The following is a 26,206-nucleotide window of genomic DNA, read 5'->3' on the forward strand; positions in this document are numbered from 1 at the left end:
TCATCCTCAATTTCAAAACATTTGGGGTTTGGCTGATAACATCCTGTGAGCCTACCAAACTATTTTATCACTGAGTGGCTATTAAAATGAGGAGGCAGCCATTTTGTTTGCAGTTATTGCTCATCCAGATGCCGGAAGGAACTTTATCCACCAACTACCCTTATCCCCCACACTAGCATTATAGCACATCTTGGTATTCATACCAACCTGGCGTTCCAATTCATATCAAATTAATAGTCAATCAACCTTGCCATTTCATCCGCCTCACAATAGATTTCCTGCCCACTCTGGCTTGTTTAGCAGGACATGAATTCTGCCAGACAGAAAATGAGTGGTCTTATGGTGATGTTTTTTGTTTTGTTTTGTTTTTGTCTTCACCTGCTCTGCATTTTCACCAGCCAGGATTTTCTATTTCGCAAGAACATCAAACACTGCACTGAATCAGCATACTTCTATTCCAACACGCTGCCTCCATAGCAACTGCATTACATTTATGGTGAGAGCAGCGGAAGCTCGACTCCAGAGATACACAATGCAAATAATGCCAAAAAGGCCTGGCACTTCAAGGCTCAAGACAAAGAAGGCCTTTTCAAACATCAGGCAGATGTCAAGGTTTCCCTAACCTGCTTAGGAAAGACACTTCCTGCTGATGTCATTCTGCCTCCTGCACTGTGCTCAAGTACCAGCCATTGAATAATGCAATGCTTAAATCATATGGCTTAGACAAACTTTGTTCTCTAAAACAAACATTCTGGATGCCTCCCTATCAATGAAGGCCAAGTAGCCCGCAAAGCGTTTTCCCATCTATACCAGACAAGGCTACTAGCGCCCTACCTGCTCTCGGATTGCTTCATTACAGTAATTCATGCAACTGTCACCTCTAGAGTGGACTTCTGTAACTCACTCTACACAGGCCTACCCTTGTCCTTGATCCGGAAATTGCAGCTGGTGCAGAATGCAGCTGCTAGGGTCCTTACGGGTACATCCTAGAGGGCCCATATCCAGCCAGTTGCTGCATGGATCAAGGTTCAAGGTTTTGATACTAACTTCAAGGTCATCTGCGGTCTGTGCCCTACCTATCTGAGGGACCATCTATCTCATCTATCTCATTATGCCCCCCACAGGGCTCTTCGTTCTGTGGAACTAATCTATTAGAGATCCCTGGCCCAAGGGAAGCACACCTGGCCTCAACCTGGGCAAAGGAGTTTTTGGCCCTGGCCCCAGTCTGGTGGAATGAGCTCCCAGGACAGCTGAGGAAGCTGACGGAGCTGTCACAGAGCTCTTCCATCAGGTCTTTGGTTGAGGCCAGGGTGGGAAAAGATCAAGGGTCCTTACCCAGGCTGGGCCAGGTAATTGGGCCACTCCTCACTACCCCTGAGGCAGGATGTTGTCATATGGGAGAAGGGAAGGATGGTTTATAGCTGCCAGTCATGCTGGAGTTTTATGGGCGGATTTTATTAGGGGTTTTACTGGGGGTCTTTGTTACCCGCCATGAACCACTTGTAGGAGAGGCAGGCTAAAAATCAAATAACAAATTTAAAAAAATAAAAAAATAAAAAATCAACTCATTGGCAAGGTAATAAAGCATATGCAAACCAAGCCCGAAACTGTGAGGGTTGATGATATGCCTCAAGAGAACCATGTGCCCCATCGTGATATCCCAGAGGCAGAAATTTCTGGATCTATGCTAACATGAAGATCATGCTGGTAGTATTGGAGGTACTGCAGCACGTCTGCTTCCCAAGCAGTTGGAAAACACAAGAAACCACCAGCCATATGGCAGGAATCCATGGCAAAAGTCTTCCTCACTGGAACACTCAGGATTAGGGATAAGCAACCAGCAGCCTATGGCATCTTCTTCCCACAGCCTACAATTGTAATGTTATTAGCATCAGGGTAGGAGCTGTGATGCTATTCTTAGTCATAACATTAAAAGGTCCCAAGATGGGTGCATATCTGATCATAGTCTGAGCTAGGGCTGCCTACCTCCAGGTGGGGCCTTGAGATCCCCTGGAAGTTCAACTGATCTCCAGGGAATGGAGATCACTTCCTCTGGAAGAAATGGCTATTTTGGAAGGTTCACTCTGTGGCGTTACTCCCTGCTGGGACTCTGTTCCTCCCCAAACCCTGATCTCCCCAGGCTCCATCCCCCAAATCTCCAAGCATTTCCCAACTCAGAGATGGCAACATTAGTCTGAGCCCTTTAGACCTACCTTCATATTACTGCAAATAAACACAGTTCCTATTATTCACCTGGCTGGTGTTTACCCTGGGAAGCTGCAGAACTTCCATTAAGAACATTATAATTTTTCTTTTAAAAATTATAATTGTCAGAGACATAGGGATGCACGTCCTCAGGTGGGACTTGGGGATCCCCCAGTTTTAAAGCTCATCTTCAGGAGGCAGAGATCAGTTCTCCTGGAGAAAATGGCTGCATTATACTCCATTGAGGTCCCTCCTCACCCCAAATCCCACCTACCTCCAAGCTCCACCCCTAAAGTCTCCCCAACCAAGAGCAGACAACCCGAGAGACCAATCTAACATAGCTACCTGGCAGAACTCTTCACACTGGTGCTCAGATTTCAGCTGAACTACTGCAGCTGAAAAGGCCTGACTATTCTCATAATGTAGCCCAGACTCCTGTAAACAGAGCACAGCATAAGGTATTTTGTAGCATGGAGAAATGAGCAGAAAACCAGAAATTCCTTAATTTTCTTTTAGATCTTATCAATTGTTGTGCCCATGAGGCCTGACTATTATTGCTTACAAATCTCAGCCCTCCAAATTCTGATTTTGAATTACACATAATGGGAAGTTTGCTATTTTGAAAGATAACTGAAAATTATACATCATATTTTTATCCTATTCTTCCTCCAAGGAGCTCAGTGTAACATGCATACTTTTGGATCCCACAGCAGATTTCCCAAAAAGAGTTGGTCAGTTCTTGTGAATTCCACCTCATTGCTGATTGCACCTTCCTGGGGGGGGGGGTCTCCCATCCCCAAATGTACAACATTTCAGGGGAGATTTGGGGCTACAGCTGGAGAGGGAGGGCAAGGAAGTTAATGCTCTGCTTGTGGAGAGCTTTCTGCTAGTGTAACTTTTCAGTAGGATCCAAGCCAGGATTCTCTCCTCCTGCATTTTATTATCATAAGAAACCTCAGAGGTCAGTTTGCTTGATTCTTAGGCCAGTCACAATCCCTCAGCCCATCCTGGCCAGCTTGGATTTGAACCCAGTTCTCCCTGGCCATAGTCCAATACAATGTCCAAGGCTTTAAAAAAATAAAAAAACTACAATAACCCAGAATGACTTCTCCAGATGTTGTTTTGCACTCCTTGTTACAGTATACATATTTTGAAATGGGGAAGGGAGAACCACTTTTTTTTTGCCTCCGCTGATAAATAGCAGGTTAAGAAATGCCAAGCCACAAGAAAAGCAAGTCCCTACATCACCAGGCAACTAGCCAAAGTCATCAGAGTAATATCGTTTTTCCATGCCTACTCAGATGATGTTCTCTATGCCAGGATGTCCTAATAATACAGACTGAAAAACAAGCCAAAGGATGGTCCCTCTCGAAATTACTCTAACCAAATAGGGGAAATCTCCGAGAGGAAGCAGCAGAGCATAGCCCATTTTGGGCTGTGGGCCAGTTCTAACTTGTCTGCTGTGTACAAGTATCAGGGACAATGTCTCTGAGCTGGGCCAAGGATCACAGCATACTGAATATCAGGTGCTGGATGTTTGGCTTTTTTTAAAATGGCATTCTGCCACTTAACTGAGGTTTGAAGAACAAAACAGGCACATATTGTTAAGCAGAATTCTTTCTTTTTTTAAAAAAAAAAGTATGCCACGTCCTGCTCCGGATGCTCTGAACTGCAAGGCTTTGTGTTTTGCATTACCCAGTTGTTTTCAGGCATGTCAAGGAGCCTTCTAGGGTTTCGGTTAGAACATCTCTACCCTTCATGCCAACTACTTGCCTTTCTTTGAAGGAATGAGACTCCAGGCAATGAAAGGCAGACTTCTCTGCATTTCCTTGCCTCCCCGCATTTCCTTGCCTCCCCACTGAGTGGATTGCCTCATCAAGCCAACCATCTGAATGACCCCTCTCTCCCAGAGAGTACAATATGGCATGCTTTGGATAATCCCTTCCCCCTGTCATGTTGATCACTAACCTGGGTTCAATCAGGCTTCTGTTTCATAAGAAGTAGAGCTGGTTCTTATATGCTGTTTTTCTCTACCTGAAGGAGGCTCAAAACGGCTTACAGTCGTCTTCCCTTTCCTCTCCCCACAACAGACACCCTGTGAGGTGGGTGAGGCTGAGAGAGCCCTGATACCACTGCTCGGTCAGAACAGCTTTATCGGCGTTATGGTGAGCCCAAGGTCACCCAGTTCGTTGCATGTGGGGGAGCAGGGAATCAAACCCGGCTCACCAGATTAGACGTCCGCACTCCTAACCACTACATCAAGCTGGTTCCAGTCTCAGAAGCAGAGAAAGGAAACAAATTTAGAGAGCAAATCTATTACTTCTGGCTGCCAATAATTTTAGGTGATCTATATTAGCTATCTATATTTTATTATTGTCCTCCCTGCACTTATATATGTATACACACATTTCATTTAATAAACCTGATTAATTATACTTCTGTAGTGTTATTTGGGTTTGGGGGAACTTTGGCCACAAAGTAATTGGTTTTGGAATGCAGCCTGCAAGTGCCTTATTATTATTATTATTACTAGGAATTAAGCCCGCTGTGGTTTAAATACAGCGAGCGCTAGCTGGGGGAGAACGTGGCCTTGGGAGGCTGGTGGACAGGCACTGGATTGGAGGGGTGGTGGCTGTCGTTCTGGCCCCCCCCCTTCCCATGCTGGAGACTCACTGGGGCCCAGGCAGGCGGCAGCATGCAGGAGCGTACACGGGGAGAGGGAGGCTCCAGCGGCAGTGGCTCCGTGGTTGCGGCCACCATTTGTGGGCGGGTGTGGGAGGCGTCGGCAGGGCTCTGGGCAAGGAGCGGGCCCGCGGCGTTGCGGGAGTGATGGCGCCATCTTGTCTCCATCGAATTGGCGGCGGCGGCGAAGTCCTGGCGAAGCGGCAAAGCGTCGTTTTGGAGTGCGCGGCTGGCGGGGGTTCCCTTGCTGGCAGCCTGACGCAACGGAGGTGCTTCACGCCTCTTGCCGCATCAGGCCGCCGGCAAGGGAGCAACTGCAAGCCGCACTATGCACGCTCGCAATTGCTCCCTTGGTGACAATTCCCGCAGGGCCCACAGCTCTTCCGGGAGCTCATTCCACCAGGTTGGGGCCAGGACCAAAAAGGCCTTGGCCCTGGTCGAGGCCAGGCGAGCTTCCTTGGGACCGGGAATGACCAATAGGTTAGCCCCCGCAGAGCGTAAGGCCCTGTGGGGGGCATAGGGCGATAGGCGGTCCCTCATATACACTGAGCCCAGACCACGGATGGCCTTGAAGGTCAAAACCAAAACCTTGAACCTGATCCGGAAGATAACCGGTAGCCAATGCAGCTGCCTCAACACTGGCTGGATGTGAGCCCTCCAAGGTGTTGCTGTGAGGACCCTAGCAGCCGCATTTTGGACCAGTTGCAGTTTCTGGATCAAGCCCAAAGACAGGCCAGTGTAGAGCGAGTTACAGAAATCTAATCTGGAGGTGACCGTCGCATGGATCACTATGGCCAAGTGTTCAGAGGACAGATAGGGCGCTAGTAGCCGAGCCTAGTGGAGATGGAAAAATGCCTGGCCGGCTTTCTGTTTGACCTGTGCCTCGAGTGTTAGTGAGGCTGGGTTGACTCCTTGGGTTAGGAGGGCTGGAGACCGAGTCTCTTAATTAGTCAGGGGGGTCATGGCAAGCAGTGAGGATTCACTTCCCAGCATTTTGTTTTGCTCTCGCCTGACTCATCACTACCTTGACACTAACCCATCTCTTTTGACAATCCCCTGCATACTCTCTTAGCCTCAATGGCCCCTCCTTGGTGCTGCATATTTCTATGGCATCCAAAAAGAAACTGAGAGCATCTGCATTCCAGACACAAGAGACCAAGCCTCCTTGCAGCAAGGCATACAGAATCAAATACATGGAAAGCAGACATGTTTGCCTATCGTCCGGCAAGAGTTCCTGCATGGGCAAGCCCAAAACCTGCCATTCAGTCCATCAAGGAATCCACTATTCTTCCTTCCCCTCTAAGCTAGATGGTCATTCCCCCCCCCCTTTGACCGAATGTAAAAATAGGCAAACCCTCCTGCCCGCCTTCATATAATTTGTCGACACAAAAGCACCAGTCATTTTCCCAGAAGAGGGGCGGGGGGGAGCATGTACCGGGTTGGATTGAAGTGCCCCGTCATTTTTTAAAAAAAACTGTGGCTTAAACAGACTCACTAAGCACCCTCCCTCTGCTTTTGTTCACCGTGCTTGCTTTCTCCAACAAGAAAGGAGGAATAAAGCCGGCAGGGTCTCATTGTGCCTCACAGCCCGCATGCAGAGTGCGCCAACGTCTGCTATTACTGCTCCAAAGCACAACCATTTTCCTTGGAGACTGCAGTGGGGACACGGCTAGATGAATCACTTCTGTGAAAGTTAAACTGATTATATGAAAACACTAAGTCACCTTGCACCCTCACGGCTCCCCCCTCTCTCAAGTCTGCAAAAAATGAGACTGAAAACCCACAAGTGGCTCCCTGCCTGTGTTTAAGGAAAAACTAATGCGCTGTTTCTCCTCTTAGCCAATTGTAATGCTCAATTGAAAAGGGGCACCTGGCAAGCAGCGGAACAGAGAGGCAGGAAATCTATGCAGGACTGAAAAATACCATTTTCCTGTCCCTTAATAAGGCAACGAGTACATGATTCCCGGTGTAGCCACAAGCTTTTAGCAATGTCATCCTAAGCAAAGTTACACCTTTCTTGGCCCACTGACTTCAACAGACTCAAAAGGATACAACTCCATTTAGGATAGTGCTGTTAGTCATCAAACAAGAGAGATCCTGTTTTCCTCACAACTACATTCATTTTTGGTACACAGGCTGTAATTTCCCTCTTGAAACTACTACCTGGGGAGGAAAAGTCCCCGTTCTTTTCACACGGAGGTGTGCTCTCATTTTGCTTGGTCATACAAACAGCACCACAGACCTGTACATAAGTCACAGAAAAAGATTAGCTATCCGACGTTTCAACCCAATTGTGCATATTTGGATCGGCATTCCATTATGTATTGAAAGGATAAAACGCTGACACAAGTTTACCAAACTAGAAGCAAAATCATGTGCTGTGGGCTTGAATGTGCAGACATGGGAATATGTCCTAAGCTCAACTTCACACACTGAGAAGTAGAAGAACACTTTGTTTTGCTGTCTCTGCATGTTTTTCCTGAGTGGCTGCTCCAAGTCTGACCAAGCTGCTATTTAACATCCCAAGGAATGTTCCTCCGTCTCTTTTATCCAGTAAATGCTCTATGATACGTTTATTTATTTTCAACAGTGAATAGTTGTTGTCGATCACTTATCACCCTATACAGGGGTAGTCAACGGTGGCAGGGGCTCATGGGAATTGGAGTCCATGGACATCTGGAGGACCACAAGTTGACTACCCCTGAAAAGGGAGCAAACAAAACTTCCAGTTGCTTGAGTTCTTCTTGAGATCCCTGTCTATGAGTACAGGGCCCCTGCTCCCTCCCTCCCTCCCTCCCTCCCTCCCTCCCTCCCAGAACTCCATCCGTGCGCTCTGCTCCTGGACCTGTTTGTTGCACTGTTGCAAATTATCAGTTATTAGTATTAATGTTACGGTTATTTATATGCTATAGAATCTAGATGGTTGCTTGTATTGTTTAAAAGTTTTCTGTAAACCGCCCTGAGCCTCTGGGGAGGGTAGAATGAATGAATGAATGAATGAATGAATGAATGAATGAATGAATGAATGAATGAATGAATGAATGAATGAATGAATGAATGAATGAATAAATATCAGACTAAAACGGCAAGCACAGTGAAAAATAGCACCTCCTGAGTACAGAATACAAGTGATATTCCAAAAGAACAGGTGCAACCATGTCATTCTTACCTACAGGAGCACATGCTATGTGGAATTTATGACATAGATACTTCTGCCTGTCATTCTGAATAAGGTAAATGTTTGAACCTTCCCCTCATAACTACACAGGGCAACCTGCTAACCCATCCTTTAAACATAGTGCTAGCTGTGGAACAGATTTATATTGCTGGAAAGTTCTTGTTCCATGACCAAAGGAGGGATGGATTAGATGGACCCAGGCAAGAACTCCAGCAAAACATACAGAACAAGGGCTCTTAGAAAACCCATTGACACAAATACTTTCTTTCCCCTACTGTTGGAGGACCTTGAAGGCATACCTCTGGCAATCAGAACCTTTCTGAGAGATTGACAACGACATGCCACCTTGTAGTGAGATAAGGTGTGTTCCTCATCTTGGAGGCCTTCTGCCTGACTCACTGCCCTTGATAACTTTGCTTGACCTGCTTTGTGGTCACAATGGACCACAGCTGTCAGTCAGCTGTAATCAGATGGAGCAGAACAAATCAACCAACAGCATTCCTAACAATGAAGTAAAAGGCCACAGACAACTTCACTGGGATTAAACAACAGTAAGTGCAAATTTGCTAACCATGGAGTGTGGGCTATTCTTGTTACCTCAGAATTATACTATCATATGAATAATGTAGCAGAGGCTCTAAAAACAAAAATCAGCATATTTGCTTTGTTCTTGTCTACCCACGATGACATCTGAGCAGGATTTGGACTCTGCACTACATGCTACGTGGAATTTAAGACAGATACTTCCAAAACTATGGGAAACAGCACTTTGGCCAATATCTTTGCCTAAGCAAAATAAGTGGTATCTCCTCAAAGTGCTGCCAACAGCCAAATTGTTCATATTGATGGCCTTAAAGCCAAGAACTCCGTCAGACCTGCGGAAGTGGGAGCAGAAATGCTCAACTCAGTACTATGTAAGCATGCGCTGGAGTCACAGGTCCCTCAACACACGGAAAGTGGAGGGAATGTCTTGAGAGGTGTGAGGTTTCATTCATGTGTGCTCATATAGTCCACTTTCCCCCTCTCCATTCCATTCCATGATTTGGCTGATGTTACAGTTTTAGGATGAGAATTGGGGAGAAGAATAAAAGTTTGGATACTACAAACAATTAAGATAAATGATCTTTCCCCTTCTCATGGTAGGTTTTCCCCCTCCACCGGAATTTCTCCAGAATGTCAGAACCCAAGTGGGATACAGCATAGGGAGTCTCAGCAAGGAGGAACAGAACCACCTGTTCATCTCCTTTTTCTGGCCCCAGAAGAGCTCAAGCAAGAGGGATGGGAAGCAATTTCTGCTGACTGCCCTTCAATCTCCCACACCATCCCACGGTGTTCTCAAGGGCTCTCCAAACATCAGGAACAGCTTGGGAAAGGCACAAACAGGCCTGAAAGAAAGAGAGTGAACTGCTTCCATTCATAGCTTGTAGGATCTAAGCCAAAGTTCTTAGATCAGGTACAGTGAAGAGACTGTTTTTTTTAATATGAATATGGCATCCTAAATCATTGCAACCCCATCTCCCTAGCTCCTACATGAGCAGGGCAGTATCACAGGCCTTCAAAAGGCACCTTGGACATATCCATCAAATAAGCAGCTTCAGAGCTTGTGAAGATGGACAGTCAAGATTTGATGCTTACAAGGAAGGATGCTTACAAGTCCTATAGCTCCTCCATTTAAGGTAAATCGTTGCACTGTCCACAAAGACAAGAAAAAGAACCTAAATAAACATTCCCCATGCGCTTTCAAATTTAAATCCTCACCTACTTTCACCCCCATTCCACCCAGAAAGGGGCATCATGCCCTAATTCCCAGCACTAACCCAGTGCCTGCAAGTTACTTATTCTACTGCTTCCACACTGAGGCTGACACATCTTTGCAGGTCCCTTTGTACTCTGATGATAGCACTGTGGCAGACAGTATTATTACTACTGTTACAGTAAAAAAAGGTACATAAGCTCAAATTATCAGGCGCAAGAACACTAGTGGGGAAGCGTATGACTCACTGCCTGCTGAATTCCACTCTTCACTGGTTCACTCAACATGCCTTCAAACACAAAGGAATCGCCAAATTTCTCTGCCTAGGAGGGGAGAGAAGGAAGACAACACAAAGTCAGGCAGGCTTTCAGGTTTCCTTTGCAAATGTTTTCATTCCCAAATTATCAACAGAAAGGAATACAATAGAGAATTAAATACACAATGGGATTCAGTTAATCTTTTCTAACAGCAATTCAGAGTCTGTTAAAGGATGCACTAAGTCTGCTGCAGCACAGGAAGCATGAAGAAGGCTCCTTTGCTTAAGGAGATCATCATTCCCAAATAAGTCATTGGGATGAAGCACCAACTCTTATTAGAAGCACAAAGAGCAGTAGAAAAAGGACCTCTGTAAATATCTCACACTGAATGGATCCATTGTCATACCATCTCCCGTTTTCACCGGGACCTCTGATCTTAAATTTTGCTCTGTGTTTCTTTTCCTTGCTGACTCTGATGCCTGTGGTTATTCTAGGAATGCCTTTGAGGCTCCCCAGGAGTGTGAAAGCTTCCCAGCTCTTGTCAGATTTGGATGGGGGGGGGGGGGGGCTGCAGACTTTCAGTCTCTGGTTCTGAGTTCTCAGGAAAGTGTATGAGAGCTTCTTTTCCCTGCGTTTTGTCATTAACGTCACCCCCAGTAGATATAAACTCTGTTCTTTCTTTGTTCTCTGTCTTTGCCAATTCCTCTGCTCTGTATAGCTCCTGAAATGTTTGCTCTGCGTTTATACCCTTAAATAAGGACTATTCTACTTTTGACTGAATGAGAGTCTACATGGATTTATCTACAAAGGGATTTATCTGCAGGCTGCTTTCCTAGGATTCCTGACACCCATACCACACCTCACTATTGTCCAAAAGCCCAACCAAAGCAGAACATTAGGCACATTTACATCTTTGGTTCAGATCATAGGTCTTTTGGCCATTCTGGAACTGGGTACCTAAATACCAGAGCAAGCATCCTTGGAAACCAGTGCCTGATTTTATAGGGCCCTTTTCACCTTTTTAAATAACTTACAAAATAAATCCTTCCATCCTCTTTATTCTTAAAGGTTTTGCATTTTCTTTCTTGGAACAAACTTCAGTTTTTGATCAAAGTATGGCTATTGTGAAAAAAATTAACATCCCTTACCTCTGTGAGATAGCCGGTAGCGTTCACAAACTTCTCAAACTCAGCATTACTGACTTCATAGCGATCCATATAGAAACTGTCAACATGAACTCTTCGGGCAGGCCATTCTCCATCTTGTTGTATAGCTGGCTCATCAGTTCCCATTGTAAATACTCCAGCTGGAATCAAGGCCATCTGCAACATGAAGGAAACAATTGCATGCATTTCTGGGTGGAACTGTCTTTTCACCTATTGTGGAGTTAAGTAATTTATGTCGCTTTTTAAAGGCAATGCTGACAAGGGGGGCGGGGGGCAGCCATCTTTACTTCATGGTCACATGTTGCAAGCAAACCTATTTTCGATAAATAAGGGCACCCATGATGACCACCAGTGGTTTGCAACAGACATAGCCAGACGATCAGCAAACAGGATTGGGTGAAGAAGAGTCATGTGACAATGGAGGAACAAGTAAATGAAAGTGTGGCTGAGGGAAAGATTAAAAGGCATTTGGAGCAAAGAACAGGAATGGTTAATTAACAGATTAGAGAAATCAACAGTTCAGTCTTACTTAGCTAAACATCCTTCAGAGCCCTTTTACTTCAATTGACAGAAAGGTGTAATTGCTTCAAATAGTGCTGAAAATTACAAGAAACTACACTGCACGGGAGAGGTGCTGATAACAGGTTCACATGTACGACAATCATCTAAATCCTTCAGAGATGGTGAGGGGCCTGGCAGTTTTTGTGGTGTAATGCGCTGTATGGTATACTCCATGCCCATGTTGTAAGACGGCAGGCACTCACCCCACTAGGAGTAGGTATTTTGGCATTTCTCAGATGCATGAACTAGTGTTTGATTCCTTAGTGTGAAATGCAGAAAAAAGAAGCTTATTTGCATTCCCCAGGGGATTAGCTCAAGAAAACAACTCTACTCAGCAAGATTAATGTTCTACCCCACACAATCCTGCCTCTGAACTAGATGAGCTGCTGCCCTGAAGGATCAGCCCAAGGATCCTTTTTATTCAGGGCCATGTTAAAACACTGGCAGTAAATCCCACCCCCCTCCAGTTCTTTGTATAAGCTCAAGACTGTCTTCTTTCTCAGTGAGGGGCAAGAAACAGATTCTGATTTGCAGAAGCACATGGAATTGGATGTCCTAACAAACTGTGATTATAGCAAAGACTGCAGAGGGGAACGTGCCAGGGGCTATAGTGGTGGCCACAGACAGAGATAGCTGTAGAGGAGGATTAGATAAATTCCTGGAGGATAGGTCTATCAGAGTCTACTAGCCAGGATGACTAAAGGGGACCTCCATGCTCAGAGAATCTCAACATCTAGGGACAGCATCAGGGGGGAGGCCTCTAATACCCTGTTGTTGGCCATCTAGAAGAACTGGTTGGCCACTGTATGATGCAGGATGCTGGACTAGATGGGCCACTGATCGGATCCCAACAGGGCTCTTCTTATGCTCTTAATATGCAAGTGCTATAATCAACCAGGTTTGTCACAAGCCAATTGGTGGTCTAAACACAGACTAATGTGGTTTACCACAAGCAAATGCTACTGGAAAGCTATATCACATGGAGTTTTTAACAGGGGACAAAAAAGATGAGGTTATGGTTATGTTCCAATTTAAAGCCTAAACAAGCTAATCTGGAAGCAAGAAATCCGACATGGAAGCACCAGTCAATAAAAGACACAGCCACTTGTGTATAGACTAGCTCTGTCCACTGTGTGCACACAACACCAATGCTTGACTACACTGGTTGCCCCCTTGCTTCAAGGTAGTGGCTGTTTTACCGCAACAGCCCCTCATGACTGAATGCCCACATATCTGACGTTCAGTTTCTCTGGTGCTTTTCCCGGGGCACGACCTTAAGCCTACCCCTGGTTCTTTGCTGTCGATTCCCCTCCACTTCCATTTGGCCCTCCTGGCAGCCAGCAGGACTCAGGGTTTCCTTGAGCAGCCCTGGCAGTTTGTATTTTATTAATTAAAATATTTATCTCTTTTACCCTTGTGGCTGAAGGCAGCTTAGAATGCTAAATGAAATCCATCCATAATAAACGAACACCCCACTGAAACCGACTCAGGCTATACAGCAGGCTTTATGTTCCCTGGCCTCATGGAGGATTATTATGCCTTTAGTTCTTTAATGATGTATTATATTTCTCAGGGCAACACTACGCCTGTGGATTATTTAGTGGGATCGGTACTTTATCTTTTTTGCTTGGGTTGTTTTGATGCTCGCACCATTAGACCTTTAGCAAGATGCTGCCGGGGTGCAAATGAGACTGAAACCCAGGCAGCACCTCCTGAAACATCACCTTCCCCATGTATTGAAATGGGTTTGAACAACACAAGCCCTCATGTTTCAGTCTGATGGAAAAGTCTGGAAAAGTCTGAGGACGTTTGGATCAGACCTGAGGGCTTCCTATAGCAGCAGTGGAAAGCCTTGTTCAGTTCTGCACTAGGGTGTGCCAAGTTGCCAGAAGAACATCTCTTCCTCGCGCTGATGTGCCCCATCTTCCCAGGGTCAGATTTTTGCAGCATTCGTAAGAGCCTCAGCGCTGCTGCACTTGCCATCTGTGACCGAGTAATCCAATGAGTAGACACATGGCTGTTTGTCAAAGGCTGCTTCGCACTACACCCACCCACAGTATGCCAGGGCTGTGTGCTGATATTTTCTTAAGCACTAGAAAGGCCACACTTTGCAAACCCCCACCAGGACAGCAGAGGAGACCCAAATGGCAATTTACAGCTTAGGTTTAAGATTAACAGCAGACTGGCGATCGAGGGAAGTTGCTATTGAGAGAGGCGAGAAGAGAAATGGCAGGGCTCCAAAGCTAAACTCCCTCTGCTTTCACATTGATAGTGACAATTCATGGACAGGGAAGATGACTGAAGTGCAGTTTCTCTGCTCTGAAGATCTAGAAAACATCAGGAGGTCCAGAATGCAGCTGCTAGATTGCTGGCTGAGTCTCCCTGGTCAGCACTATAACACCAATACTTCGGCACCTCCACTGTGTTCTGGTCAGAATCCAGAACCAATTCAAAGTGCTACTTTTGACCAATAAATCAATAAACAGTCTGGGGCTGTTTTAGCTACATTTTATTGCTCTCATTAGACCCTCATTGTCTCCTTAGAGCTTCGTTCCGGGGTCTTCTACAGGTGCCTGGCTCATGAATAACCCACCTGTCTACCACCAGCACAAGACCATTTTCAGGGGCTGCCCCAAGAACCATCTCAACAGGGAATGTATTATTATTTAACTTGTATGTGTGTAGCGTAGCCACGAGATCCTAAGATTATCTGGCAGGCAGGCAAGAGACGTTGAGAGGTGGTTTGCCATTGCCTCCCCCCAACCCCCAACCCCGGGATTCTTTGGAAGTCACTCTTCCAAGCACTAGCCAGGACAGCCCCTGCTTAGCTTCCGAGATCTGACAGTATTGAACTTGCCTGGACTATTCAGGTCAGAGTCCCCAGGGAAGTTTATGTCCTACAGGACCTTCCAGAATTCCACAAGGCATTCAACAGCATCATTTTGGAAGGTCTTTGAGTAGCATTATGATCCAGGGAGCTGGCCACTTGTTTTAATCCTTCCAGACTGGCTCGTCAAGGTGATGTTTTCTGCATTTATGTTTTATTTGTTCATATTTATTCGTTCATAATTAGAATAATAGAATCATAGAGTTGGAAGGGGCCAAACAGGCCATCTAGTCCAACCCCCTGCTCAACGCAGGATCAGCCCAAAGCATCCTAAAGCATCCAAGAAAAGTGTGTATCCAACCTTTGCTTGAAGACTGCCAGTGATCATGTTTTGATCGTGTTTATATTTCTTTATTGCATTTTAAAAGTTGCAAGCCCCCCCCCCCCGGAGTCCCCTGTGAGAAGGGGATATAGGGTATAAATTAAATGAATAAATAAACTGACACCTTTCTATCAGTAAAAAGACTTTACCTTCATGAAGAAACAAATGGAAAAGGACATATACCCTGCTTTTATTTATGGTGAAAATTCAAAGTACAAGCCCCAAGTACAACACACTGAAGAAAACTGGAGGTGTGGACACTGACGCCAAACAATATAATTCATGCTCTAAGTCAGGGGTAGTCAAACTGCGGACCCTCCAGATGTCCATGGCATTTGCTGGAAGGGAGTTATGGGAATTGTAGTCCATGGACATCTGGAGGCCCGCAGTTTGACTACCCCTGCAGTTGTTCCATCCAGAAGGATTTGATGGTTGATGACTGTAGCAGAGCTGTAGCTATCCATTCATAATGTGTATGAAGAGCCCATTCTTGGGAGCTCCATCCATGGTAAGTAAGGTTGCTAACCTTCAGGTGGGGCCTGGAAGCCTCCCAGAATTATAATGGGTCCCCCAACTACAGAGATTAATCCCCCTGGAGAAAATGGCTGCTTTTGAAGATGGATTCTATGGCATTGTACCCTGATGAGGTCTTTCTCCTCTCCTCCCCAACCCAGCCCTCCCTGGGCTCCACTCCCAAAATCTCCAGAAATTTCCCAGCCAAGAGGTGGCAACTAATTATCTGGAAATCTATTCTAGCTACAGCTTGTCTGCATTTTTAATGACAGGAGAACATTGGGTGTACAGTTCTATCAGTCTTGCCTTCTGATTCAAGACTGATCAAGCTTGTTCCCCCCCCCCCCAGGCAACGCTTCTATGTCTTTAAAAAGCCACATGACAAACAGAAATTCAACCAAGAAATTATTTCCTTCTGCAAACACACAACAAGAATAACTTCATGTGTGACCCTTTCTATGTACAGCAGTTCACTTCACCATTCACATGGAATATAAGACAATGAGCTGGGTTTTTGTACCCCACTTCTTACTACCTGAATGAGTCTCAAAGCTGCTTACAATTGCCTACCCTTCCTCTCCCCACAGCAGACACCCTGTGAGATAGGTGAGGCTGAGAGAGCTCTAAGAGAACCATCACTGGCCCAGAGTCAGAAGTAGAGGAGTGAGCAACCAAATCTGGTTTTCCAAATTAGAGACTGCCACTCTTAACCCCTACAACAAAATGGGTCTCAAATGAAATACCTTTACCTCAAATCTTAGGCATGTGGGCAAAGTTGGAAGAGCAGCCCCAGGAAAACCTTTTAAAATAAGAGCATGATTTTGCATTCTAAGCTGGATCCAAGGTTAACAATACCTTCTGCATCATTCAAATTCAGCAGGTGTCAAAATGGGCAGCAATTATTGCCAGTGCTCTTGCTTACTGCTTGAAATCTTTCCTGCAAAAGTGCCATCGGCCAGAATGTTTCTGACCTAAATAAAACATAAACTGGCAGGGATACATCCCATAAAACTGACCATCTTTCAATTTCTTGATGAGTCATTATAACCATAAAAAACTATTCCAAGCTGGCTTGGAAATTGCAGATTAATGGCTCATTAAGGCAAAGCAAAACCCTTCAGCAAATCACAGCTTCCCATAATAATAACACAGGTAGACTCTTATGCACACTCAACCAAAGGAAGTCCCTCAAAGGTCATTACAGACACTGAAATTGTAGCAGTTCCAGAGTTTATGCTGGAATAAAATATGGTTACTCTTTAAGGTGCCACAAAAGTCTTCAAGTTGAACATTTTCCATACTTCTTCAATATGGACCTGCTTGAAATGATGCTTTAAGTTACCAGTTAAATGCCAATAATAAACATCGGAGAGATGCCTTGGCCACTGTCTGCAATCTTTTTTTCTAAGTGTATGTTTTTTCCAGTTTTTAATGCGAGGAAGGCTACAGACCACAATTCATTAAAATATATGACATTTCACAAGGTCTAGCAATGTGCATGCTTGATTCTTTACCAATTGGTTGTGCACTGCATGCATAATTCTCTAGCTATCAAGAGGTAAAATATTTTAGAGGCTTTTGTGTGCCTATCATCTAAGGACTGCCATGCTGAATCAGATCAAGGGCTCAACTGGTTAACTACTCTGGATTTAGCAGCAGCCAGCCAAATGTCCTGCTTATAAACTTCTTGGGGACATAGAGGTAATTGCGCCGATACATTCCCTCCCTCCCCATAGAGGAAAACAACATGATATAAATGAAATGAATAAACAAAGCTAAGATGTACTCTGCTTCTGAACATGGCGGTCCCATTGTTACCTATTATGACCGAATCATCAATAAAATCTTCAATAACTCAAGTTATTTTTACACTCTTTGTGCCACTTGCCATCAGAATATTCTTCAGCAATAATCAAAGTTAGCAAGGCTGGGGATTGCACACATTAAACCTGCTACCAAAGCAGTCCACGCACACAGAGAAACATGGTGCTTTCTCTTCTTCGGACCCAATCTACAGCTTAAGCTGCTAATCAAGTTGAATTTATTTCTTTTGCTTTCTCATCGCAAAAGCCACTCTGAGTCACTGCAAGGTTGAAAAAAGAAGGCCAGTCACATTTGCAGCAGTCAGCACACAAAAAAGAACATGTAGGAGTCCTCTATTAGGTATCACCACCAATGTGACAGTCACATTAGGTAACTACTACTATGTTCTCACTTCTTAATTCTCTACTGTAAGGAACACTCAGCTCAGATGGTCCACAGTAGCACAGCATGTGCTTTGCATGCCCAAAGTTCAACTGGCTTCAAGAATCTATAAAAGGAGGCTGTGGACAGCCACCACCAATTACTACACAATTGCAGGAATTGTGGTTTAATAGTTAAGAGTGTTCAGCTAGGATTGGGTAATTTCAGGTTCAACTCTGCACTCGGCAACGTGCTCACTAGCAGACTGCAGGCTAGCCACTCTCTCCTAACCCAACCTATTTCACAGGGATGCTGCAAGAACGCTTCAGGTCATCCCCTGAAGGCAGAAGTATTGAATAAAAATGTAACAATGCCAGGCTAGAGAAGCCAGTGGTGTGACTCAGTATAACGTAGATTTATGCATTTGTATATAGTAGTCAATTCTGGGCATAGAAGCCTATCTTTCCATTACTCCAATATTTTTTAAAATTAAAACTGCATGATATAGCCTCTGTGTCCTATTCACCCAATTCAACAGTGCAAGATTATAGAAACACTGTTCTCAAACCTCTATGTACTGATGGGATAACATCTCACACCAAGGTATGGAAAGCATACCGAATGCACATTACCTAAACTGTTTCCCCAATATGCTTGTGTTGCAGTTTCATTCCTTTGGTGCACAGGGGGCAGTCTAGGAACAATTTCATTAATCCTATTTGCAGGCACTGGGGCTTAGATTCAGTAACAAATGCCAGGATCAAATGCTAAGCTTGCATCATAATGGCTGCTCACACATGGTTGATTCCCTCAGTTCCTCTGCCATGTCTGATGTTCACATCACATGGGTCACCTGACTAATCTGTATGTCTTATGCTAGAGTTCTTCTGAAGTGGATGCTGGCGGAGGGCTGACCACAGTTTGGATAATACGCATGAGAACAGCGTGTCCAAATTTTACTGACTGCAGTTGGCAATCTTGCCACAAAGCTAAGTTCCACATCAACTGAGTCCAAAGGTTATCACAAAGCATATTAGATAACTAGTTAGCAATGTTATCAGACAGCACTGAAGCAGACAGGAACACACTAGCTGATAGATCAGCCCTCGCAGAAGAACTTGAGGATAATAGACTATGCAGCTGCCTTTCTGAAGGACCCTGAGATGCTCATGTGTCACCTTCAGTGACTGAACGGGCAAAGAAGGAAAAGAGCCATTAAAAAAATCCATCAGCTCTGCTCCTTTGACTTAATTTTGCTTTCAGTTATGTTTGCTGAACTCATCTACGCAGTGTATTGGCTCATAATCTAAGCCACAGTCAGCAGTACAGAGAAAAAAAATTAGGGGAAACAACATTCACAAATGCTGTTTATTGTAGACAGGTGAACAGAGGAATTAATATTTTCCTGGTGTAACACAAGAGTTTCCCATTTTTGCAACACGGGGAGGGGGGGATTAGCTGGAACCTCAAGGGGTTAGATAGCTCAGTGATCTCCAGCAGTCATGGGCACCTCAGTGCCCCCCTGAAATCTTTCCTGGCAACCACTGGTTTCTTCCCCAAATTATTTATGTTCTAAAACAGTGAGCCAATCCAGGCTTTAATCTGCCACAATGCAGCATGAAGTGTTTCAAAACACCATAAAGTAGGCATTTAGGATGACAGAGATTGCCCATCCAGCACTACCTGCCTGCATCACAGCAGAATACTGGGCTTAGAATTTCCCAACTTTTTGTAATTGCTTCCCAAGGCAGCCTTTTTTTCTGGGGGCACCCACTACCCTATCACAGCGTTCCAAAAGAACCTACAGGCTCATTGAGTTTGGAGACCCCTAACTAAAGAGTTTAACAGTAGTAGCTGACACACAATAAGATTTTTCTGCCTTAAGAACAACTTATAAAAAGAACAGCATTGGTACAAGGATTAGTAATCACCTCCCCAAGTAGTTTAGAATTCACTTTTTACTCATGCTTGCAAGTACACCTTGAGGGAGTTTGGACTGCCGATTGTCCCAAGTAGAGAACCCAACAAGGGACATAGGCAGTTTGCCTATGCTGCTTGATGAAATTCATGAACAAGGATTTGCACCTAGGTCTCTCACATCCAGGACACGAGCTATTGCAACCTACTGCCTCAAGAATTAAAAATCCTGTGTTCCAACCATTTTTTTAGAATACACAGAAATCAAATGTACTGTTCTTAGTCATGTCCTGTTCATATGATTAGGTGGTAAAGCCTCCAGCGCATGCAGCTGCTCACACATCTAGCATTGCTAGGGTATAGTAGTAACCTTGCACTACTAAGTTTTGAAGCTACAACTGCCGGCAGGATGTTGACTGGAGTGACAAACACGCACACCACTTCTGTCTTATTCATTCTTCACTGGCTCCCAATTTGCTTCTAGGCTCAAGTTAAGGTGCTGGTATTGAACTTTAAAACCCTATGCAAACTGGGGCAAGCTTGTTCCCTTAAGAGCCTAAAACCATAGGGGGGAGGGGCTAGAAATGAAACCATAAAAACCCAACTAGTAACAGTTAGGACCGTCAAAGGTTGAATGTCTATATTATTGTTAAAATTAAAATTAATTACTTTTATTGTGCAAAAATTTTAAACAACTTTATAATAAACAAACATCTGAGGATGGGGGGGCTTGAAAATGGACCTACCCAGTCGTGTCACCAGAATTATGGAATTCCCTGAATTTATACTTTTAAAATGTGTGTACATGAGGGACTATTTAACTGACGATGTCCTCCGCTCTGTGAATACTAACAGATTGGTGATCCCTGGCCCATGTGAGGTATGCCTTGGCCAGGGCTTTTTTGGTCTTGGCTCCTACTTGGTGGAATGAGCTCCCAGAAGAGCTAAGGACCCTGTTGGAGCTGGCACAGTTCCGTAGAGCCTGCAAGACCGAGCTTTTCCACCAGGCATTTGGTTAAGGCCAGTGTGTGGAAGATCTGTCTGGCTCCTCCTCCAAACTCTCTGAACTTTCATATGTTGGAGCACCAACCCATCATATCCAGAACAGCCCACTAAAACTAAACTAGGATCACAGAGTAGTGCACACTTGAAAAATCACACAACTAGGTGCTATGTTGTTGGTGCATGTCACACTGCACATGTAATTTGATAGATGCTGCAGTGTTAGACAGCATGCATTTCAGATCTAGGGGAGGGGGTTGGAGGGTGAGGGAGGTCCAAAAATGCTAACTACAGTGAGGCACTGGTAGCCCTAATGTAAAATATGACTGGATTCACTTGAAAAAAACAATAATGCTAGGGAAAGATGAAGGCAAAGACAAGATGCTCCAACTTAAAATGGATTGACTCAATGGCCTGCAGTTTGTAAGATGTTAGAAAGGCTGTGAATAATAGGATATTTTGGAGGCCATTCATTCATAGGGTGTCCGTAGGTCAGAAGCAACTTGACAGCACTGATTCACACACAAAAACACAGCATCCCTACAACTATAATGGTTAATGGGAACTAGACACCAACTCCAAGATTTATTGCACCACTTTGCCACTGCTGAGGGGAATTCCAAAGAGAACCTGCACTTGGATATGACACCAAAAGTCCACCTGTGGACGGTAACTGAGTGAACGGACACAAACATCTATAGAATCCAGTGGGGCAGTTATTTTCTGCAGTGTTTCCCCACATACACACACACACAAATATACATCCCGTACCCACAGGCCAAGGCCATCAACCGACGTCCCCTTTCTCTTACCTGGCTGCCCCCATTTTTCGAGGGCACAGCCCCCGGCTCCTGCTTTAGCGGCTGGGGAGCACTAGCCTCCGAGGAGTACTTCTGCGCCGCTGCCTCCCCGCCACTGGCCCGGTTGCTGCTGCAGCCACAAGCTCCTCGGTCCCCCTCTCCGCTCCTCCCGCCGTCCTGCAAACCCGCCGCCAGCCCCAAGCAGAGAACCCAACAAGGGACAATCGTTCGACGCGGCCCCTGCCTGGGGGCAGCCATGTTTCTCGATGGGTCACGTGACAGAGGGGCGGTCAGCTGACCTCGATCGAGGCAAAGCGCTCGCTAAGCGGCCCCAGGACGGGCGTCTGCCTTTCGCGAGGACCTGCTCCCTGCCCACGGCCAGCGAAGCGCTTTCTGCAGCAATAACCGCGAGAGAGACACCCCAAAGACGATCGGGGTTGGTTTGGAGGGGCTGATCCTTGTCTCGCAGCCTGCTGCTTTTTTAGCTCGGAATTACACTTGGGTGGTTCTTTCCTTCCGCTTTGTCGCTGCAGCTTTTAGGAGGCTGCATCGGCGAACTCTAGACCAGCGCGGGAAGTAACAGAGACCGGTCCGATCCCAAGGGTCAGGGCATGTTTAAGGCGAGAACACATGACGACCCCACTGAAAGCCCCTTTCTCTGAACTAGCTGGTATCTCAAGCTGGTTTGGCAATGAAAACTCATGGGGCAGGAGCTGACTTTTTTATACCAAGTTTCCAGAACCAGCTTGGTGTAAGAGTGGTGATTTCTCATCTGGAGTGCTAGATTTGATTCCCCGCTCCTCCACAAGCTGCCAACTGGAGAGCCTGGGGCTAGTCACAATCCTGTTAGAGTTCTCATGGAGCGTTTCTGTCAGCTCTCTATGGCTCATTATGCACGGCCACCAAAACAGCGATTTCGGGTCACATGGAAAACGCGGAGGGGGAAGAAGCGAAGCAAACCGCTTATGCACGGGACGGGACGCAACGACGGCAAAACCCAGAGTAACCGCTTATGCACGCGGCGACCCCGGCACCACTTCTGGTTGCGCCCCGGTCACCCAGAAGCTGCACTTTCTTCCACGTTTTGCTCACGTGGCATGCACCGAATCTGTGGCCAGTTGCAGCCAGCACTGTGCGTTATTGGTGATTTTAGTCACTACCATTCCACCCCGAATGTGCGCTATTCCCCCCGTGCATAATGGGCCTCAGCCTCACCTACATCACAGGGTGTCTGTTGTGGGGAAGAAGGTGACTGGAAGCTGTTTTGAGACTCCTTTGGGTAGTGAAAAGCAGATTATAAAGACTGACTGTTCTCCTCCTTTGCACTGAGCCTAAACCATTGGATCATCATAGTCAGCGTTATCCACTTTCAAGCAGCTTTCTAGAGGTCTTTCCAAAGGTCAGCCCTGCAGTGAGACCTTCCCCCGGGGAGGCCATGTGTACTTTCCAAAAGATCTCAAGGCTTTAAACAGCTGTTTGGTAGGATTGCAACCCATGGGGAGGGGCTGTGGCTCATCAGAAGAGCCTCTTTTCCATGCAGAGGGCCACAGGTTCAGTCTGACATACCCACCAGCAGGTAACCTGGAAGACCTCTGCCTGAGACCCTGAAGCTGCTGCCGGTCAGATAATCCTGGCTTTGATGGACCAATCGTCTGATTTAGTATAAGGAAGCTTCAAGCATTTGTGTATTGACATGGCACTATTCTCTTGGGCTCAGCTGCAATTTCCCCTCAGAGCCATTGGCATGAACGCACTCAGTAAAATTATATAAGTTAACATAGGGTGCAAGTTTATTGCAACTGGTAAAATAGAGCAGTCTGAAAAATTCCAGTATTTTTAACTTTATGTAAAGGAAGCTCAAACCTGCAACCAGTTCACAAAACAGCTGACCACTGATGAAGAACATGACAGCCATCCCAAATTCTACTCCTAAATGCCATGTTATTCAACACAGCTTACTCCCAGCAAAGAAATCAGAGTCCAGTGGCACCTTTAAGACCAACAAGGATTTATTCAAGGCTTGAGCTTTCAAGTGCAAGTCTGAGGAAGAATGCTTGCACTCGAAAGCTCACGCCTTGAATAAAACTTTGTTGGTCTTAAAGGTGCTACTGGACTCTGATTTTATTGTGCTACCTCAGACCAACACGGCTACCCACTTGAATCTATCCCAGCAAATAATTCTTACTATTGTGGGAATGCAGACAACTAGGCAACCCATTAAGATATGAGCTATTTTTACAGAGACTCACTGTGAATTAACAAGGGAAATTATGCTATCTGGATGTGGCTTTTGATTCAGATGGGCATCAGTTGCTATGCATGGCAACTTGACTAGGACTAAAGCTGGATTTGGGCCAGAGAATAATTTCCATGTAGAAGTTCTGTGACATAAGCCTAAATTAGTGCTTCCTGCTGGGTTTCTGTTCTGAAGAGTTTCCATGACACGTCTTCACAGACCTGCAGAGAACACAGTGATGTATCTTCCTTATTGGAGAAGGCTGCAGTCTCCACAGAACTTCCAGGATATGTCATCTCATATTTTAGAGAGTACTGAGAAGGTAACCAAGTCCAAGGTAAATGAAGAGATATGGGTAAGGCATAGTTACAGACTTACCTGGAAGTTAGCTTAAGTGTATTCAGCAGGATGAATAAAATGTGCTTAGGCTCCTTCTGCCTGGAGATTATTTTTGAGCTGGTAAGCTGCCACCAAAGCTCATTTCCATCTGTACAGGATCACTATAAATCAGCAATGCTGCCCAAAAGGGTGATTTAGTCAAGCTGCAGACTGCCTGCTCAGGCAGTTCATACCTTATGTAAAATGGAGCTATCGGATTTGATGCATACTCGGAAACAAGGGCATTAATTTATATGGGATTCCCCCCCCCCCTATGTAGCTAATGTATAAAACTGCAGTTTTGCAGCTCATGGAACACAAAGACTAAAAATGTATGTTTTATTGGTCATTGTAGACAGTGCTGGGACAAAATGTAGCTGCTAGGGCCCTCACTGGTACACCTTGGAGAGCCTACATCCAACCTGTGCTGGTGCAGCTGCATTGGTTGCCAGTTGCTGTCTGGATCCGGTTCAAGGTCTTGATTTTAATCTTTAAAGCCTTACGTGGGTTGGGACCCACATACCTGAGGGACTGCCTATCATCCTATACCCCCCCGTAGGCCTTACGCTCTACGGGTGAAAATTTATTGGTCGTTCCCAGCCCCAGGTAAGCACGCCTAGCCTCAACCGGGGCCAGGGCCTTCTTGGTTCTGGCCCCAACCTGGTGGAATGAGCTCCTGTATCTGCTGCGGGCCCTGCTGGAGCTGTCAGTGTTCCGCTGGGGCTGTTCAATGGAGCTCTTCCGCCAGGTCTCTGGTTGAGGCTGGGGTCAGAGATGTAGATCGATGCCCCCCCCCCCCCCCAGTATGAGCAGTACATCGACTTCTGACCTCCTTCCTTACCCCTCTGGTACTGGGATGGGTGGGGGGTTTTCTACCATGTCTGGGATTTGTATGTCTTTTACAGGGGTTTTTAATGGGTTTTATGAGACTTTGTAACCCGCCAGGAACTGGTCTCAGAAGGGGCAGGAAATAAATCTAAATAAATAAACAAACAAACTGCTGACTTGGTGCTGAGCAAATGCGTATTTAAAACCTAAAACAAAATCAAGAACATGATAAACATGTTTCAAGTGGACAGTTGAGTAGCTATTAAAACAGTAGATCAAATGTAATATGAATTAAGGGGGGAAATGTTTAGAGAAGCAGGATAGCACAGAATAACGCAGCAAGAAATGTGGAAGTTGGATGATGGGTAGCATTGTCTCTTTGGATCTTTTCCCAGTGTCTACATTATTATTTTTTCCCGGTCCTTCTGTCTCAGTTAAATTACTTATTTGCTGTTTTGCTTTTAATTGCAATACTATTTTCAAATGTCGTTTGCTGTCACTAAGCTATTAGGTGCACAAACCCAGCTTAGTGAGGTGTTCATATCTCCCCCCCCCCCTTCCATAGAGGTGAGATGAAAGAATCCTGGATAGAAGCAATCAACCATGATGTCTGGATGCAGGTGCACAAAGGTTACCCAGAGTTCATTCCCCCACAAAGGAAAACTTAGAATCTTGGATCGCAGGAAGAAACTAACTTCCATTGACCCTGTGCCTGCATTCATACATCAAAGGTCACTGGGGATCATGTCTAACCTGGAGTTTTGGTACATGAAGTGCGTGGGGGAGGAAGAGAAAGCAGTGAGGCATGTGAGTGAGTGCAGTAAAACGCCGGGTTCATTCTCTGCCACCTTTCCACTCAATTCAGCATTCTCAAGACCGCAAAGATTAAAACATGTCCCCTTGCGGTTCAGGGCAGTTTACATAGAACGTAGGAATAAGTACAGTACAACAACTTCAAATAACACAGTAGTAACAGTAATAGTAGTTACAGTAGCCAGTAACAAAGTTCCAACAACACTTCCGGTTTGGGAATCGGTTCATGGGGGAAGTTTCTGGGGGGCCCAGCAAATGTAGTTAGCTCAGTCAACCTCAATCAAATGGCTGAGCGAAAACCTCCATTTTACAGGCTCTGCAGAACTGCGATAGCTCAGACAGGGCCCTGATCTCTTCAAGGAGCGGTTTCCACCATGTGGGGCCAGGACAGAGAAAGCTTTGGCCCTGGTTAAGATCAGACATGCTTCTTTGGGGCCAGGAATCACCAGCCAGTTGGAAGGGCAGAGCATAGAGTCTTTGGGGGGCATAGACAGCGAGGCAGTCCCTCAGGTACACTGGGCCCA

General features: G+C 45.5%; 1 protein-coding gene across 1 annotated transcript in view; it reads right to left on the reverse strand.

Moving 5' to 3' along the window:
- The window catches only part of SUMF1 (sulfatase modifying factor 1), a 75,994-nt gene extending 54,259 nt beyond the window's left edge, over positions 1-21,735 (reverse strand). The window contains exons 1-3 of the mRNA XM_077325236.1: positions 21,440-21,735; positions 11,224-11,397; positions 10,067-10,141 (exon numbers count right to left, since the gene is read on the reverse strand). Coding sequence (XP_077181351.1) covers positions 10,067-10,141; positions 11,224-11,397; positions 21,440-21,685 — 495 coding nt within the window. The 5' untranslated portion in view covers positions 21,686-21,735. The remainder of the gene's footprint in view (positions 1-10,066; positions 10,142-11,223; positions 11,398-21,439) is intronic.
- Between the last annotated feature and the right edge of the window lie 4,471 nt (positions 21,736-26,206).

Source organism: Paroedura picta, chromosome 3 (genome assembly GCF_049243985.1).
Source record: "Paroedura picta isolate Pp20150507F chromosome 3, Ppicta_v3.0, whole genome shotgun sequence".
NCBI lineage: Eukaryota > Metazoa > Chordata > Lepidosauria > Squamata > Gekkonidae > Paroedura > Paroedura picta.